At 35.6% G+C, this 16,120-nt stretch overlaps 1 protein-coding gene across 5 annotated transcripts in view; it reads right to left on the reverse strand.

Moving 5' to 3' along the window:
• Nucleotides 1-16,120, reverse strand: part of GREB1L (GREB1 like retinoic acid receptor coactivator) — a 269,160-nt gene that overhangs the window by 103,907 nt on the left and 149,133 nt on the right. For all 5 annotated transcript variants that reach the window (XM_038543678.1, XM_038543677.1, XM_038543676.1 and 2 more), the window contains one exon: nt 14,334-14,456. In XM_038543678.1, coding sequence (XP_038399606.1) covers nt 14,334-14,456 — 123 coding nt within the window. The remainder of the gene's footprint in view (nt 1-14,333; nt 14,457-16,120) is intronic.

The following is a 16,120-nucleotide window of genomic DNA, read 5'->3' on the forward strand; positions in this document are numbered from 1 at the left end:
ATCTAATCCCCAAATCCAGGAGACACTTTTCAGTACCTATCATACTGAATCCTATTGCTGCATTTATTTATTTATTATTCAACAATTATTTACTGAGCACTTACCATGTGTCAATTTGCTAGGATCTATGGGTTAAGTGGTCAACAAGGTAAGCACTGTCCTTGTACAGGTTTTCCTCTGTCTACTAAAGCATTGGTGCTCTGCACCCGTTTATGTACCTCATATGGTGTCCAGTAAAGCACCATATGCTTATTAATGCTCTATGAGGCTGCAATAGTTATTTAGGTCAGCTGTGTTTTACTTTGGACTCAATTGAAACAAAATTCCCCCTAAAATTAATACTAAACAAGATACTTCCTAATCTGTTCTTACGCTGTTGATTTTTTAAACAGCTTTAAGTATAATTAACAATAAGTGCACATACTTCAAGTAAACAATTTGATAAGTTTTTACATATATATGCCTGTGAAACCATCACCATGGTCAAATAGTGAACATATTTATCATCCCTAAATCTTCTACCTCCTTGTACTTCCTCCTTCCTGTTTCTCTCTTGCTCCCCCATTCCCAATCACTGACCTGTTGTCACTATAGTTTGCACTTGCTAGAGTTACATATAAACAGATTAACACGATATTACTTTTTCTTTTGTTTGGCTTCTTTCACTCACCATAATTATTTTGAGATTCATTGCTGTTATGAATATCAGTAGCTCATTACTGTTTATGGAGTTGTATTACATTGTATGGACATATAACAACGGATAAATATTCACCTGAAGGACATTTGGGTTGTTTCCAGTTTTGGAATTACAAATAAAGCTGCTATGAACATTTTTTAAAAAGATTTTATTTATTCATGAGAGACACAGAGAGAGAGAGAGGCAGAGACACAGGCCAAGGGAGAAGCAGGCTCCATGCAGGGAGCCCCATGTGGGACTTGACCCCAATAATCCAGGACTATTCCCAGAGCCGAAGGCAGATGTACTTAACCACTGAGCCACCAGGCGTCCCATATGCACAAGTTTTTATATGGTCATATATTTCCTTTCTCTTGGGCAAATATCTAGGAAACGGAATGGCTAGACTATATGATAGATATATGTTTAAGTTTCTAAGGAACTACCAAACTGTTTCCCAAAGTGGTTTTAACTGTTTTATCTTCTCAGCAGTGTATTAGAATTCCAATTCCTCCATATCAATGCTTGGTCAAGTCAGTCCTTTAATTTTAGTTATTCTAATAAATGTGTAGTGATATCTCATTGTTCTATTTGCATTTTGCTAATGCTAATGGTGTTAAGTATCTTTTCATGTGCTTAGTTGCCATCTATGTTATCTTTTGCCCATTTTAAAAACTGGTTTGAGTTTTTTAAAAATCTTTCTTCTAAATACAATTCTTATATATGTTTTGCAAGGATTTCTACCCAGGCTGTGGCTTGTCTTTTCATTCTCTTAATAGTGTCTTCTAATAAGAATTTTTTAATTTTAATGTAGTCCCAATTTATCAATCTGTTCTTTTATGGATTGTTTTTGGTGCTGTATCTAAGAAATCTTTGCCTAACCCAGGTCACAGATCCTTTTTCCTGTTTTCTTATAGAAGTTAGATATTTTGTAGTTTTACAGTTAAGTCTATGATCCACTTAAATTAGTTTTGTATGTGGTGTGAGATACGGATTGAAGTTCATGATTATGTATATGGATACCCAATTGTTCCAGCACTACTTGTTGAGAAGGTTATCCTTTCTTTACTGCATTGCCTTTGCGCCTTTGTTAAATGTACATATATGTGTGTGAGTTTATTTCTAAACTTTCTATTCCATTCCACTGATCTAACTGTATGTCTTTACACCAGTACCATGTTGTTTTAATTACTTCAGCTTTATAATTCTCAAAGTCAAGAAGTGTTAGCTTTCCAATTTTGTTCTTTTTCAGAGTTGTTTTGGCTATTTTAAGTTATTTGCATTTCCATATGAATTTTAGAATTAGCTTGTCAACTTCTACCAAAAAACCTCTGGAATTTGATTTGGATTGTGTTGAATCCTCTCCAAATTGAACTACCATTTTTTTTTTAAGAAAAAGAGAGATTTATTTGTTTCTAATGTGCTGAGGTTTCAACATAAAACACTGAGGATTGAAAAAAATAATACTCTTAAGTGATATTTGCTTGATTATGAGATTAAAATGAAACAGACAAAACTTCACTATTTCTCTTCCAAATTGCTGATGGTAAAAACACCACAGCACAGAGGTGACACTCTGGAGTCACATTGTCAGGATTTAAATTGTGGCTGTGCCACTTATGAGCTATGTGGTCCTGGGCAACTTTCTTTTTTTTAAATTTTATTTAAATTCAATTAATCAGCATATAATGTATTATTAGTTTCAGAGGAAGAGGTTAATGATTCGCCAGTCTTAAATAATACCCAGTGCTCATTACATCAGGTGCCCTCCTTAACGTCTATCACCCAGTTTCCCCATCCCCCACTCTCTCCCCTCCAGCAACCCTGTTTGTTTCCTATGATTAAGAGTCTCTTACAGTTTGTCTCCCTCTCTGATTTTTGTATTGTTTTATTTTTTCCTCTTTTCTCCTATGATCCTCTGTTTTGTTTCTTAAATTCCAAATACGAGTGAGACCATATGATAATTGTCTTTCCCTGATTGACTTATTTCCCTTAGCATAATATCCTCTAGTGCTATCCATGTCATTGCAAATGGCAAGAATTTTTTTGATGGCTGAGTAGTAGTCCATTACATATATATATCTTCTTTATCCACTTATCTATTGATGGACATCTGGGTTCTTTCCATAGTTTGGCTATTGTGTGCATTCCTGCTATAAACATTAGAGTGATGTTGCCCCTTTGGATCACTACATTTGTATCTTCGGGGTAAATGCCCAGTAGTGCAACAGCTGGGTCATAGGGTAGCTCTATTTTCAACTTTTTGAGGAACCTCCATACCGTTTTCCAGAGTGGCTGCATCAGCTTGCATTTCCAACAGTGTAAGAGGGTTCCCCTTTTTCTGCATCCTTGCCAACATTTGTCATTTCCTGACTTGTTAACTTTCACCATTCTGACTAGTGTGAGGTGGTATCTTGTTGTGGTTTTGATTTGTATTTCCCTGATGCTGAGTGATGTGGAGCATTTTTTCATGTGTCTGTTGGCCCTTTGTATGTCTTCTTTGGAGAAATGTCTGTTCATGTCTTCTGCCCATTTCTTGATTGGATTATTTGTTCTTTGGGTGTTGAGTTTGATGAGTTCTTTATAGATTCTGGATACTACCCCTTTATTTGATATGTCATTTGCAAATATCTTCTATCATTCTATATTGATCATCTTTTGGTTTTGTAGACTGTTTCATTTGCTGTGCAAAAGTTTTTTATTTTGATGAAGTCCCAATAGTTCATTTTTGCCTTTGTTTCCCTTGCTTTTGGAGACATATCTAGTAAGAAGATGCTGTGGCTGAGGTCAGAGAGGTTGCTGCTTGTGATCTCCTCTAGGATTTTGATGAATTCCTGTCTCATATTAGGTCTTTCATCCATTTTGAGTCTATTTTTGTGTTTGGTGTGAGGAAATGGCCCAGTTTCATTTTTCTGATAGTTTGTTGGTGGCATACAGAATATAATTGATATTTGTATCAATTGATATTTGTATCCTGAAATGTTGCTAAGCTCACTTATTAGTTCTAATAGCTTTTTTTGTTGATTTCACTAAAATTTCTACATAGATCGCCTGTGGTCTATAAATAAAGACAGTTTTATGACTTCCTTTCTAATCTGGAAGCCTTTTCTTTCTTTTTCTTGCCTGACTGCACTGCTAGAATCTGCAGCTCAACTGGATACAAGTAGTAAGAGCAGACATACCTGTCTTGTTATGATCTTGAGAAGAAAGCATTTAGGTATGTTAGCTGTGGATTTTTTATGGATGTTCATTATAAGGCTGAGGAAATTCCCTTTTTTCTAGTTTGTTAAGAGGCTTTATCAGGAATAATTATTGGATTTTGTCAATGTTTTTTTCCTGCATCTATTGAGATAATTATATGACTTTATTTTTTAGTTTGTTAACATGGTAAACATTAATTGATACTCAAATGTTAAACCAACCAAGCATTCCTGGGATAAATCCACTTGGTCATGATATATTACCCTCTTAACATATTGTTTGATTCAATATGCTAAAATTTTATTTAGAAATTTTTTGTTTATGAAAAAAATTTTTTGTTTATGGAGTGAGTGCCTGGGTAGCTCAATTGGGTAAGCATCAGACTCTTGGTTCCAGCAGGTTGTACTCTCAGGGTCGTAAGATCAAGCCCCATGTTAAGCTCTGTGCTGGGCTTGGAGCATACTTAAGATTCTCTCTCTCATTCTTCCTCTGCCCCTCCCACACTCACTCTGTCTCTCAAAAAAATTTTTTTGTATTTATTCATGAAAGACATTGGTTTGAACTTTTCTTATAATGTCTTTGATTTTGTTATCAAAGTAATGTGGGCTAGAACGAGTTTGGAAAGTAGTCCAGTCTCTTCTATTATTTAGATGAATTTATGTAGAACTGGTGTTATTTCATGTTTAAATATTTGTGGAATCTACCACAGAAGCCATTTGGGCCTGGAGGATTTTTTTAAGGAAAGATATTTAAAAAAATAATAATAATAAAAATAAAAAAAATTTTTAAAAAAGGAAAGATATTAACCACATTTTAGTGTATTTAAAAGATATAGGGCTATTCAGATTATCTATTTCTCTTTTTTTAAAGATGTATTTCTTTGAGAAACAGAGAGAGTGAGCACAAATGGGGAGTGGGGCAGAGGGAGAGAATCTCAAGCAGACTTCCCACTCAGCATGGAGCCCGGGGCAGGGCTCCATCCCACAACCCAAGAGAACATGACTTGAGCAAAACCAAGAGTTGGACATTTAACTAACTGAGCCACCCAGATGCCCCAGTTATCTATCTATTTCTTATGTAAATTTTTGTAATTCGTCTTTCAAGGAATTCATTTATTTCTCAACTTTTTTGTTATGAAATGTTCCTAACATTCTCTTATTATCCTTTTGATATCATTCAAATGGATAATGTCACCTCTCTCAGTCCTAATATTAATAATTTGGACTTGTTTTTTCCTAATAGTGTGGCTAGAGGTTTATTGACTTTTTCAAAGAACTGGTTTTATACATTTTTTTCCTATTGTTCTTCTGTTTTTTTATTTCACTGATTGCCACTTTGGTCTTTATTATTTCCCTTTTTCTGATTACTTTGGAGTTAATTTTCTTTTTCCTAGTTTCTTAAGATGGAAACTGAGTTCGATTCCAGATCTTCTTTCCTCTAAGATTTTTATTTACTAATTTGAGAGAGATAGAGACAGTGAGCAAGAGCATGAGCAGTGGAGAGGTTCAGAGGGAGAGGAAGAAGCAGACTCCCCAATGAACAGAGTGCCTAAAGTGGGGCTAGATCCCAAGACCCCAGGATCCTAACCTAAGCCAAAGGCAGGTGCTTAACTGACTGAGCCACCTCGGGGGCCCCAACATCTTTTTTGTTTTCTAATATAGGTTTAATGCTATAAATTTCCCTCAAAATATTGCTTTAGTGGCATCCCAAAAATTTTGTTATGTTGCTTTTTCATTTCCATTCAATTCAAAATATTGTTAATTTCCTTTCAGGTTTCTCTTTTGATCCATGGATTGTTTAGAAATATGTGATTTAGTTTCCAAATATTTGGAGATTTTCCAGAGATCTTTCAGTTATCAATTTATAATTAAATTTTAGGTAAAGAACATACTTTGTATTATTTGAATTCTCTCAAATATATTAAGATTTGTTTAATTAGCTTTGGTACAGCGAAGGAAACCATCAACAAAACCAAAAGAAAACCTATTAAATATGAGAAGATATTTGCAAATAATATGTCCAATAAGGTGTTGATATCCAAAATATATAAAGAACTTATACAACTCAACACCAAAAAAAACAATAGAGGAAATGGACAGAGGGCCCAAATAGACATTTTTCCAGAGAAAACACATAGATGGCTAGCAGACACATGAGAAGATGCTCAGCATCACTAATTACCAAAGAAATGCAAAATCAACACCACAACTAGACCTGTCAGCGTGGCTAAAATAAATTAGGCATGAAATATCAAGTGTTGATGAGGACTCACTAAAAAAGGAGTCCTCGTTCACTGTTGGTAGGAATGTAAGCTGGTGCAACTACTGTGGAAAACAGTATGAAGGCGCCTCAAAAAATTAAAATTAGAAATACCATACAAACCAGTAATTCCACTACTGGGTACTTTCCCAAAGAAAATGAAAACACTAATTTTAAAAGATGTATGTACCTCTATGTTTATTGCAGCATTATTTACAATAGCCAAGATATGCAAGCAACCTAAGTGTCCATCAACAGATGAATGGATAAGAAAGATGTGGTGTGCGTGTGTATGAATACACAATGGAATATGATGCAGCTTTAAAAACCAATGATATCATGCCATTTGGGACAACAAGGATGGACAAAGAGGGTTTTATAGTAGGTGAAATAAGTCTGACTGATAAAGACAAATACCATACGATTTTGCTCATAAGTGGAATCTAAAAAACAACAAATCAAATGAATAAACAACGCAGAATCAGACCTATAAATACAGAAAATAAACTGATAGTTGCCAGAGTTAGTGGTGGAGGGCTGGGAGAACTGGATGAAGGGGAGGCTGCAGATTTGCCTACTTCCAATCAGACATTGAGAATGTAGGCTCTTTCTTGGGCAGGGGTTGTAGTATTGCCTTCATCTCCTAATTCTATCCCCAGAATCTAGCATAGTACCTGACCTGCTGAAAAGTCTCAATAAACATTTGATGAATGAATGCAGGGGAATGAGGGGAAAGAAAATCAATACCAAAGCATTCCCAGCATATTTGGAAAAAGTAGACTGTGTTTTGGGGTTTTGTTTTCTTGGTATTTTTAGGAGGTCTGGAACAGTGCTCAGTCTAGAACAAAATATTTTCCCTTACTAAGATAAGACCTTCCTAAGTATTCTATCCAATGTCTGATGAACCACGAAGTTTTCCTCTAGTTGATATGAACCGTTCCTATTTCCTGGTCCTTTTTACTCGTTTTGGCCAGAAGCAAAGGTTGAGTTGGTCTGCTATTGATTTTTTGACTTTGGTTCTCCTCCTCTTCTTTTCCTGCACCTCCTGTCCCTTACTCTTAAAATCTGAGAAACATGAATATCTTACAGAATTTTATGTAGAGACCAGTATCATCTTTATATTCCTGTTCCTAGTACTCAGTTATTGACCAATAAAATTGTCAGTAGTGAGCAAAGAAAGTTCAAATTCAGTTCTGCTGCCTTCTAGCTGTATCTTGGACTTGTCTATGCTAACCAAGTACTGGCCTTTTTTCCTACACATGCATAGAAAGCTGAAGAAAGATCAGAAAGGGCAGATATTTTCTACTGAGCTATATACATTTGGCTGACTCCTGAGAATTTTTAACTATGAAAAATATAAAAAATAGAAACAAACATGCTAAAAAATCTCACTTCTCTTACAATTGTTTTTTTCTGTCAGTATATACCCTTCTATGTTTTATCTGCATTATATTTTGCACATGACATAACAAAAATACACTTAATATTACTTCTTTTACTTAATATAATTACATTCTATGTGGCTGCATAGTGCCATAAATATCTTTTTTTAAAACATCTTTGTCACGTAAGCATGCTATTATTTGTTCAGTTGTTTTTATACTAAGGTAACTTCTCCTTTTTAGTTAATATAAAGAAGAACTTTAGTGACTATCTTGACTTTCCTTTTAGGTTATTTTCTTGGCTGATCCCCTAAACTGAGATTACTAGAGTAAAAAATATAAATATTTTTTAATAAAGATTTTATTTTATTTATTTATTCATGAGAGGCAGAGGGAGAAGCAGGCTCCATGCAGGGAGCCCAATGTGGAACCCGATCCCAGGACTGGGATCACATCCTCAGCTAAACGCAGACATTCAACCACTGAGCCACCCAGGCGTCCTAAGATATAAATATTTTCAATGTTCTTGTTACATATTGCCAAATAGCTTTCTTTTTTTAAATTTTTTAATTTTATTTATTTATTTATTTATTTATTTATTTATTTATTTTTGACCAAATAGCTTTCTTAAAAGATTATACCACTGTTCATCTCTACCAGCCTGGCTGTGAGTGTTAGTCTTAATATATCCTTGTTAGCAGTGTATATTATCACTTAAAATGAAATCTTGTAGCTAACATAATTAGTGAAAATTACTTTTCATTGTTATTACTTAGTTTCTTCATTTCTACAAAGTGGGTCATATTCCTTATACTTGCTAAATAGTGGATTTTTTTCTTTTGTAGGGGAGGAAGAGAGGTCTCACAAACACATTCATGGCCCCATGTTGGAGGGATATGATCACTGATTTTCTTTCTCCTCAATCCCCTGCATTCATTCATTAAATATTTATTGAGACTTTTCAGCAGGCCAGGTACTATGCTAGGCTTTGGGGATAGAATTAGGAGAGGAAGGCAACACTACAAACCCTGTCCAAGAAAGAGCCTACATTCTCAATGTCTGATTGGGAGCAGGCGAATCTGCCAGCCAAAGCATTCCCACCACATTTGGAAAAAGTAGACTGTGTTTTGGTAAAGCATTAACTCGAATATTCACAAAGAACTAAGTTTAGAAAAACCTGCCAGAGGAACTTTTGATTATACTGACCTCAAGGAAGTTTAGCAGCTAAAGAAAGACAAATTTAAAGAGGAAAGGGACAAACATGGCTATATTTTAGGGACGGTTAAATGATACATTCTAATAGAAACTGCTTTCTAAATGGCTGTCACCAGGGACAAAGAAGTTTTACTGGGAGAAGAAGAAGGGGAATGGAGACAAAATAAGAAAACTATGTGAGCAAGGCAAGCATCATGAAGTATTCTGATGGCAGCATGAGATTTTTATTAGGATTGGTTCTGTCTCCTCCCTTCCTGGAGACCAAAGTCAGCTGTGAGGCTCCACATTGCAACTCTCTCACTATAGCAACCACCCCATAGTAGAGTCACCACAATGGGAAATACAAAAACTCAAAAGAACCAAGATATTATTATTACAGCATAGCATCCCTGGCCTGTACCACTTACTCTCAAAGTAGTAAGCACTGAATCCCAGTACATGTGTATACTCTGAGTCTTTTTCCCTATTAAGACCAAAAATACAAAAAGAATACGTGAAATATTTATGTATTGTTTAAATAATAATTACAAGGCAAATACCTATGCAACGAACCACTGTCCAAGTCAAGGGAAAAAACCAAAATGAAGTACTCCGAGCAGCCAGTACCCTCTTCTGTGTTGTCCCACTCCTTTACTCTCCTTTCACTCCCAAAGTAACCACTGGGCTGTGTATGTATTCCTAAAATAATTTAGTTTTTCCTGGTTTTGAACATAATAAACATGAAATAATAATGGGTGTGGGTGAATTCTTTTGTAAAAGGCTTTTTTGCTCAATGTGACGTTTGTAAGATTCCTCTATTGTGCTGCATGTAGGTATAGTTTGCTTGTTCTCATTGCCGAATATTTCATTATATAAATGTATCACTATTTATCCATTCTGTTATTGATGAACATGGAGTTGTGTCTATTTTGAGCCAATTTTTAAGAACACTGCTATGAATAGTTTTATATATATCTCTTGGTGCATGTGTTGAGTTTCTTTATGGAGTAGAATAGCTGAAACATAGGATATGCATATTTTCTACTTGGCTATGTGTTGCAAATTACTTGCAAGATGGTGGCATCAATGAAGATTCCTACTATCAACAGTATTCTTGTTGGTTGAAATCTTTGCCAACATTTACTACCGTCATACTTCAACTTATTGCCATTTGGTGTGTGTATAACAATATCACATTGTATTTTTAAAGTAATCTCCCTAATTACCAAAGTGGTTAATTATCCTTTCATGTAATTTTTGGCTCCTTGAATTTTGTGTTTTGTGAAGTCTTTGCTAATTTTTTTCTGTTAATATGTCTTTTTCTTATTGATTCATAGGCATTCTTAATATATTCTTCATACTCATCCTTTGTCACTTTTACGTGTTACCCAGATTCTACAGTTTATGGCTTGATTTTTCACTCTTTTCATGGGGCCTTTTAATAATCAGAAGGTGTAATTTTAGTACTGTGAAATAGTCTTTTCCTTTACATGCAGCACTTTTTTGTCTCTACTTTTAAGATATCTAAGATATTCTACAATATCTTCTAAAAGTTTGATAGTTTTGCCTTTCACATTTAGATCCTCCAACTACCTGGAATTGATTTTGTGTAGTGTTAAATAGGGGTCCCATTTTATTTTTTCCACATAGGATATCCAATTTCTCAGCACCATTTATTGAAAGAAAAGGTCCCACTTATCTGCAAGTCACCTCTGTAAGTACAAAATACCTAGAAGTTGGACAGCCTGGGTGGCTCAGTGGTTTAGCGCCACCTTCAGCCCAGGGCCTGATCCTGGAGACGCAAGATCAAGTCCCAAATCAGGCTCCCTGTGGTGGAACCTGCTTCTCCCTCTACCTGTGTCTCTGCCTCTCTCTGTGCCTCTCATGAATAAATAAATAAAATCTTTTAAAAAATACCTATAAGTCATGTGAATCTGCTTTTTGGACTCCCTACTCTGTTCTGCAGCTCTGTGTCTACTCCTGTGTCAGCTTCACTCTGTCTTTAATTAGTAAAGGCTCATGAGCTTGATACATTATAGGGCAAGTCCTTTCATTTGATTTTAGTTAATCCATGATTTAGCAGGTGTCAGTAGTTTGTTCTTAATTATTGCTGAATGGTATTCTATTACATGGATACACCATATTTTTGCCTAACTACTCATGAGTTGATAGGCATTTGGTTGTTTCCAAATTTCAACTATGACTAATAATGCTGCTATGAACATTTGCATGTAATTTTTAGTGAAGACGTGTCTTCACCTCTCTTAGGTACATGCTCAGGTGGAATTGCTGGGCTATGTAGTAGTTTATATTTAACTTTTGAGAATCTGCCAAATTGTATTCTAAAGTAGCTGCCACATTTTATATTAAATATGTGTTTCACATAAATTTTCCACCATCCACAGACTCTTATTGTCATCTGTCTTTTTGAGTATAGTCTTTCTAGTGGGTGTGAAGTGCTATCTCATTGTGGTTTTGATTTGCATCTCCCTATTGACTAACGATGTTGAATGTCTGTTCATGTGCTTGTTAGTTATTTGTATATGTCTTTGAAGAAGCGTGTATTCCAAATCTTTTGACCATGTTTTGATTGTATCGTCATCTTATTACTGGGCTGTAAGAGTTCTTTGTAAATTCTGGATACCAACTCTTTATTAAATATGTGTTTCACGTATTTCCCCCCATTCTGTTACTTGTCTTTTCATTTTCTTAATGTTGCCTTTTTAACTGTAAAAATACTGAATTTCAATAAGGTCCTCCTATTCATTTTTCCAGAAATGAATCCTTATATTTAGAGTTAATTGATTTTTGACAAATGCAAGTCACTGACAAAAAGACAGTCAGTTCAAAGATGGTGCAGGAACAACTGGATATCCACATGTGAAAAAGATGAACTCAGATGCTCACCTCACGCCATATACAGAAATTAACTCAAAATGGTTCACAGGTTTTAATGTAAGAGGTAAAACAATAAAACTTTCAGAAGAAAACAGGAAAGTGAAACTCAAGATCTTTGGTTGGGCAAAGATTTTTTCGATTCTTGAATTCTTGTCCTGATTAAACACAATACATGTATGTCCATGTGTATTTGTATGTGGTATATGTGCATGGTGTAGGTAGGGAACTATGTAGCTACCTTTAGTCAAAAATGATAAACTATTCTACTGGGATTGCTGACTAAAATTTGAATTATCAATAACATAAGAATGTTGAAAACAACATGCAAAGAAAAAGTGGCGATCCAGCCAGAACAGAAAATTCAGAGCTTGGCAGGTAGAAATCAAGACAAAGCTCTGTGTAAATAGTAAATGAATTCCTTTTTCAAATACTATGCAATGCTTACTTACATTTCAGGCTAAGAAATGTTGATTACCAGTGAGTCACTGACTACAGATTAAGAAGACAGTCTCCTACAGAAGGATGAATCTCTATCACCTAGGGAGATGCTGCATGCTTTAATGTTTGCAATGATTTTGTAATACTAAGATGAAATTCTTAAAGCCTATTATTTTCAACATCTGTAGGAAGAAACTGTCGAAGACTCACAATTCATCAAGAGGAACATTTCAGATACAAAGCCTCACTTTAAAGGTATTTTCTTCTATTAAATCCTATGGATTGCACCTAAAATTGTTAATAGCTAATTTTATAGACAAATGGCCACTTTCACCTCTACAAGGGACACACAAGAATATGGACATAAATCTTGGCCACCTGTGTTCACTGTGATTCAGTCAGTACTTTGCGTCTCTTCATGAGTTAATGGAATCTTTGCTAAAGCCTCAATCTTGTTTCAGGGCAATATTTGTTTTCAAAATATATTTTCCAATATAATTAAAACTGCATTATTGCTTATTAACATTTTAATATATTTTCAGGTACAGCTGGTTATTTATATATCTACCTATCCCTTTTAGGAAAAGTAACATTTTAAAAAAGATTTTATTTATTTACTTGACAGAGAGCACAAGAAGGGGCTGCTGCAGAGGGAGAGGAAGAAAAGGCTCCCCACTGAGCAGGGAACCCAATGTGGGGCTCAATCCCAGGACTCTAGAAACATGACCTGAGCTGAAGGCAGATGCTCAATTGACTGAGCCACTAGGAACCCAGGAAAAGTAACATATTTTATTGTGCTTTTGCTCCTTTACGAGTCGTTTTTGAATCACTGGAGCCATTGGTCAAGTATTGGAACTCTGCCTTCCAGCGTCTGACAAGGGTTTTAGAACAGTAAATGCTTCATACACTTTTATTGTAATAAAGTAAACATTCATTTTTAATACTGTAGTTGTAAAATCGCATTTCCCTAGCCCCAAGGTCTAATAGAAGAAAATATACAATGAAATCAGCCAAAATACTAAAATAATATTCTAGGAGAGACATATAGTTATATCATTATTGTAATGAAGGCTAATTAATGTTTCAGTGCCAAGAGCCAAGTGCCAACTTTTTCTTTCTTGAATACCTAGTAACACAATGTTCTCTCATTTATTCTAAAGAGATATGCTCTCTCTTCTTAGATCAGAGCCTCTATCTAAATCTCTCGGACAATTTAAAAATCAGACTTTTTAAATCCTGGGTGAAGTGGACTTAGCTGAGTACAGACACATAACAAGAAGAGGCCCAGAAAAAGTTAGCCTTTTAATCATAGCTATTGTTCTAAGACTTATTGCTAATAACTACTCATTTCTTGGAAGTAGAAACAGTTTACTAGCTCATCAGAATTTCACATAAATCTGAAAGAGGAATGCTAAGTAGTGAAATAAATGAAGACAGCCTTGTTTTCAACTTGTGGTTAAGGGGACACTGGCAAAGCACATATACTGTGAAGTCTGCATATCAGATGAGCAAAATGGGTACTTTACCAAAAAATGAATTGAAAAAATTCACAAATTCTTTTAAAATTCTTTCCTTCTTGCCTTAGATATAACCTAAACTGGTTCTAAATAATTTTCTTAAATACTATCTGCAGTGATCTTTTCAGTTACAACCCTCTAGTCCTTCAGCCACCTGGAAACACCAAGTCCCACCTGGAGCCTTATCCTGTCCTCAGGGCTTGGGCCAGTGCAGTCCTCTATATTGGAGGAATTTTTAGAAGTCTTAGAGTAGCAGCTTATCTGCTCAGTATCAGAGGGGCCATTCTGCTGATCCTGCTCTGATACTGTAACCTAGTTTCAGGCACTAAAATTTTATCTGGTTATTGGTAACCAAATCTCTATCTTGAACCACTAGAAACTTGAGCCTGGATTCTTCCATCATGATCCTTAGTCCTATCTTGGGATCTTGCTTACTATCTAGCTGGTGCAATACTCTCTGTAATGTTCTGTGGACTTCGTATAGAGCCTTACCCTAGAACTCCAGCCTTCACGAGTTATGTTTCCAATATACACCACCTGATAGCCGTGACACAGACTTTGCTCATGTCTGGATTTCTACCATTGCCCATTGTCAGAGTCTTCTAGAGACAGGTCCTATGCTTGGGCTAATTTCTTACTCTAATAGTAACTCTGGTAATACCTCTGTTTTAAAAGATTTCTATTCAAACCAGTCAATAGTAAGTTTTAGATGTATCACTACATATACATCTGCTGCTTGAAATTCTGAAAGAAATTATTCCATACCTGTCTGAATGAATCCTGATTTATATCCATTAGTTGTGCCATTTTCTGGTGTCACAGTGGATGATCCTGAAGAGTTTGGTTTCATAGAGTGGCAAGTAGCAGAGGATTGTCGGCTTCTACATTCTAGGAAGGAGTAAGAATCATATTTTGGGAGGGGACCAATATTCTGTTAAAATAGGTGATGGGAACACAGTTCATAAAATCTGTAAAATAAACTGCTGCTCCGTAAGTGGTAACCACATTCCTTCTCAGAGGTTCCCTCTCCTGGAATTCTGAGTCCAACAGAATGTTCAAGATAGTGAATTCACTTCATCTTCCTAAGGCCAGATGTCACATTTAGAAGAAAAAAAAGATCAGACTTTTGTTATTCACAGATTAGTTACCAGGGGAAAATTGCTCATAACCAATAGAACCATGGTAGTTTTATGGAGAAGATTGAGGCTAAAATACCCGTAATTTATAAAAAACCAATAAGCTTTCAGGACACCTGGGTGGCTCAGCGGTTGAGCATCTGCCTTCGGCTCAGGGCCTGATCCCAGGGTCCAGGATTGAGTCCTGCATTGGGTTCCCTGCGAGGAGCCTGCTTCTCCCTCTGCCTATGTCTCTGCCTCTCTCTCTCTGCATCTCTCATGAATAAATAAATAAAATCTTAAAAAACAAACAAACAAACAAAAATAAACCAAAAAACATCAATAAGCTTTCAAATGCTAGTTAACCCCCTATCAGAATCGAGGTAAGCTGTCTTTAACACTCTCACCTCAACTTTATGTCCAAAAACTGAAGCAAAGGAAAATATATAGGTAGAAGAGAAATTTTTAAAATGCTCAAATTCTTAGTTTTTATTAAAGGAAATATATATACATACACACACACACACACACATATATATAAATATTCAAGGTGACTTCTGATCATGCAACACAAAGCTTCATTTTAGGTAAACCAATATTAATGGAGCTTTACTGTAATACTTTAATAATATTTTGAATTGAGTCAGGTAGAGAGCAATTAGTATGACACCCTGTGGGGTTGTACCTTCCAAATGAATTGTACTACATGCTATACTATATTAGTCTTTAAAGGCAGCAGGTGAAAAAGAAATATAAATGGCTGCAAATGACCAGGTTAATTATAGAGGATTCTTTAGAGAGGTTCCAAGTTTATCAAATATATGCAAGGGCTGGAAGCAGTTTTCTATAACCTTCATTGCTAGAACCTTCCTTGAAGAGCTACTGTACTTTAGCCTAAAGGATATCTCTACATTTATGTGTATTACATGCATGATATTGCATATTGATTATATGCAATTGATATTATATGTCTACATATCTATATATAGATAGATAATATACACATACCCATTTCTAATTCTAGAATAGCAACTGCTATAAATGTGAGGCTTCAGATGCCTGGCTGGCTCAAATGGTAGAGCATGTAACTCTTTTTTTTTTTTTTAAGATTATTTATTTATTTGACAAAGAGATCGAGCCAGTGAACACAAGCAGGGTGGGAAAGATGGCAGAGGGAGAGGGAGTAGACTCCCTGCTGAGTAGGGAGTTGGACACGGGGCTCTATCCCAGGACTCTAGGATCATGACTTGAGCCGAAGGTAGAAGCTTAACTGACTGAGCCACCCAGGTGCCCCTAGCATGTGACTCTTATTCTCAGCGTTGTGTGTTCAAGTCCAACATTGAGTGTAGAGATTACTTAAAAATAATACCTTTTAGGGGCACCAGGGTGGATCAGCTGATTAAGCATTCAACTCTTGATTTCAGCTCATGTTTTGAT

The sequence above is a fragment of the Canis lupus genome, chromosome 7 (genome assembly GCF_011100685.1).
Source record: "Canis lupus familiaris isolate Mischka breed German Shepherd chromosome 7, alternate assembly UU_Cfam_GSD_1.0, whole genome shotgun sequence".
Classification (NCBI taxonomy): domain Eukaryota; kingdom Metazoa; phylum Chordata; class Mammalia; order Carnivora; family Canidae; genus Canis; species Canis lupus.